Genomic DNA, 2,372 nt, shown 5'->3' with positions numbered 1-2,372 from the left:
TGGTGGCGGCGGAGGAAGAGGTGGAGGGGGTGCAGATACGGGCTGTAGCTGTGTCACGGAAGGCTCAGACACTGAGGGTGGTGGCCCCGTCTGCATTTGTACGGGAGCACCCAGAACTGGTTTATTACACCTTTGACAAAGAGAATTTTCTGAAGATAAGGCTGCAGCTCCATTCATCTGAAAACAATATAAATAAATAAGAGAATATTAAATCCACTGGCAAAAGTAGCCGGAGAGAGATTAGAGAACAAAGGTTCTGCCTTCGGTTGATCCAGAAAGACACAAAAAGCCACTTATGAGGCTTGCTAGCAAACGAGTTTGCTCTAGCTATGAAGCAACCACACTTTAGAAATGCTGAATGTGAAGAAGAGGTGAAACGCTGCCCAATGGGGAGCTCTTCAGATTTCAGTTGATCTGCCCTGACCACAGTTCCTTATGTGCTTACACAAGCAAACACTGCACTGCCCCACTGGGACTGCGACTGACCTGGAGTGTTCCTTGTAGTCTGGAAAATTCAGTTTCCAACCTTTCCAGCTGCTCTCTGAATGTATTTAGCTCCCTTAAGTAGATTTGTGATGGAAATATGGCATCTTTAACCATCTTAAAACTCTAAGCATAAAAAGAAAACAGGCAAGTGTTTTCACCAAGTTATGTTTCCAGAGACAGGCTGTAATTACTATTGAAAGTTCCACTGCAAGGTCTTATTGTAGTCAATGAAAAGGTACAACATGAACAAAACTTCACCAATAGTTCCTTGGCAAGAACTCAAAGAGTGAATTTCTCAAACCAAACTCTTAACTCCATCTAGGAATTCCTAAAGTAAAATTCACATTTGATCGGAAAAGCTCACACAATCATTTCTGCTATGGAAGACTGCACCCTCTGTCACTGCAAATCCTCCTGATATTCCAGTTAAAACACCCTACAACTGCCCGTATGCATTTAGTGTCCAAAATTGCCTTGATACTCTTCTCATATTTATCCCTTCAACAATAAACACTAAATATTCCTCAGATGTTTCAACAGACAAAGTTTACAGCTTAGTTCTCAAACCTGACTGAATATCCTGCATCTGAGCACCAAGAACAACCTCACACATTGGCAAAAACAGAGGAGTAGAAAACTTACCTGTGCAACCGTGTTCTGGCACCAACAATAAAAAAATGATGCTGTTGTTGTAAGGGGTTTTACCACATTTTTTACACTGGGCAAGGCTAATGACCAGAGCAAGGACAGGTGGCTTGGGACAGAGGACGTGTTCAGAGGAAGATCACTTGCTGACCTGGGACACAACATTTCAGAATGAGGTCAGGATGGCATCTATAATTTCAGCCTTCAAAAAGGTTAACTGTCACCAATCATCTGGAAATTACAAGTACTAGCAACAGCAGGTGACAACAGCGTAAACATGACAAAGGAGACCAACCCTCTCTCCCCTGAAAGAGTTGTCAGGCACTGGAACGGGCTGCCAGAGCAGGCAGCTGAGACACCATCCCTGGAGGGGTTTAAAAGACAGTGGGTGTCGTGCTCAGGGACATGGTTTAGTGGCGGCTTGGTAGTGCTGGGTCCACGGTTGGACTCAATGATCTTAAAGGTCTTTTCCAACCAAAACCATTCTATGATTCTAAAGGCACATTTCAATAAAGGAGAGGAAAAAGTAATCATATTTGCAGTGCACTTGTATCCAAATTGCTTTCCTGAGTTAAATATCTAGTTAGGGATAGAGTACTGGAAGATACACAAGAGGAAACAACTCCACAGCATCCACACCAGGATGTAGATAAGCCCCAAACACAATCTCATCACCTCAGTTCCACGAACCGTTTGTAGCAAACAGCAGACCCAGAACAGAAGTTAAAAGAAGTTCAAACCGATTCTCTTACCCTGGAGAAGGACAACCTGAGCCCGGGGGGTTTGCAGCATCTTTTTTTTTTTCCAGTAGAAATTTTGCTCGGGCTCTCCGTTTTCGTCTGTATTTCTTATACTTTGCCATTACTGTTGAAAAAAAAACCAAAAAACCACACGTTTTAAATTTGATGTATAGAAATATACCCACTCCCACGTGGGGACAGAAGTGTCACCAATAGGTAGGGAAGAGCATGGGCTGCATCTCAGAAACCAGACGTTATTCACAGCCGTCTTGCTAGAAAGTGACAAAAACCTGTAACAGATGCAGTTCCTGTGACCCGCTGGGGTGTATTTGTATCCAGCAGAGAGGAGCGAGCAACGAGAAAAGTACCATTTCATGCGGGCTTCCGCGGAGAGGTTTGCTTGGTGCTGAAGTGACAGCCGCTGTGTTGGGAAAACTCCCGTTTGCGTGGAACGGCGGCAGAGGGCACGAAGGAGCCGCAGGGAGAGGGGCCCAGGCCTTC

The 2,372-nt window shown here is 44.6% G+C and overlaps 1 protein-coding gene across 1 annotated transcript in view; it reads right to left on the bottom strand.

Moving 5' to 3' along the window:
- PRR11 (proline rich 11) overlaps window positions 1-1,993 on the bottom strand; it is a 3,814-nt gene extending 1,821 nt beyond the window's left edge. Inside the window, exons 1-4 of the mRNA XM_009866805.1 lie at window positions 1,884-1,993; window positions 1,129-1,282; window positions 487-609; window positions 1-177 (exon numbers count right to left, since the gene is read on the bottom strand). The exon at window positions 1-177 is cut by the window's left edge and continues 108 nt beyond it. Coding sequence (XP_009865107.1) covers window positions 1-177; window positions 487-609; window positions 1,129-1,282; window positions 1,884-1,993 — 564 coding nt within the window. The remainder of the gene's footprint in view (window positions 178-486; window positions 610-1,128; window positions 1,283-1,883) is intronic.
- Between the last annotated feature and the right edge of the window lie 379 nt (window positions 1,994-2,372).

The sequence above is a fragment of the Apaloderma vittatum genome, unplaced genomic scaffold (genome assembly GCF_000703405.1).
Source record: "Apaloderma vittatum isolate BGI_N311 unplaced genomic scaffold, ASM70340v1 scaffold18590, whole genome shotgun sequence".
NCBI lineage: Eukaryota > Metazoa > Chordata > Aves > Trogoniformes > Trogonidae > Apaloderma > Apaloderma vittatum.
This window is presented reverse-complemented; position numbering and strand designations above follow the sequence as displayed.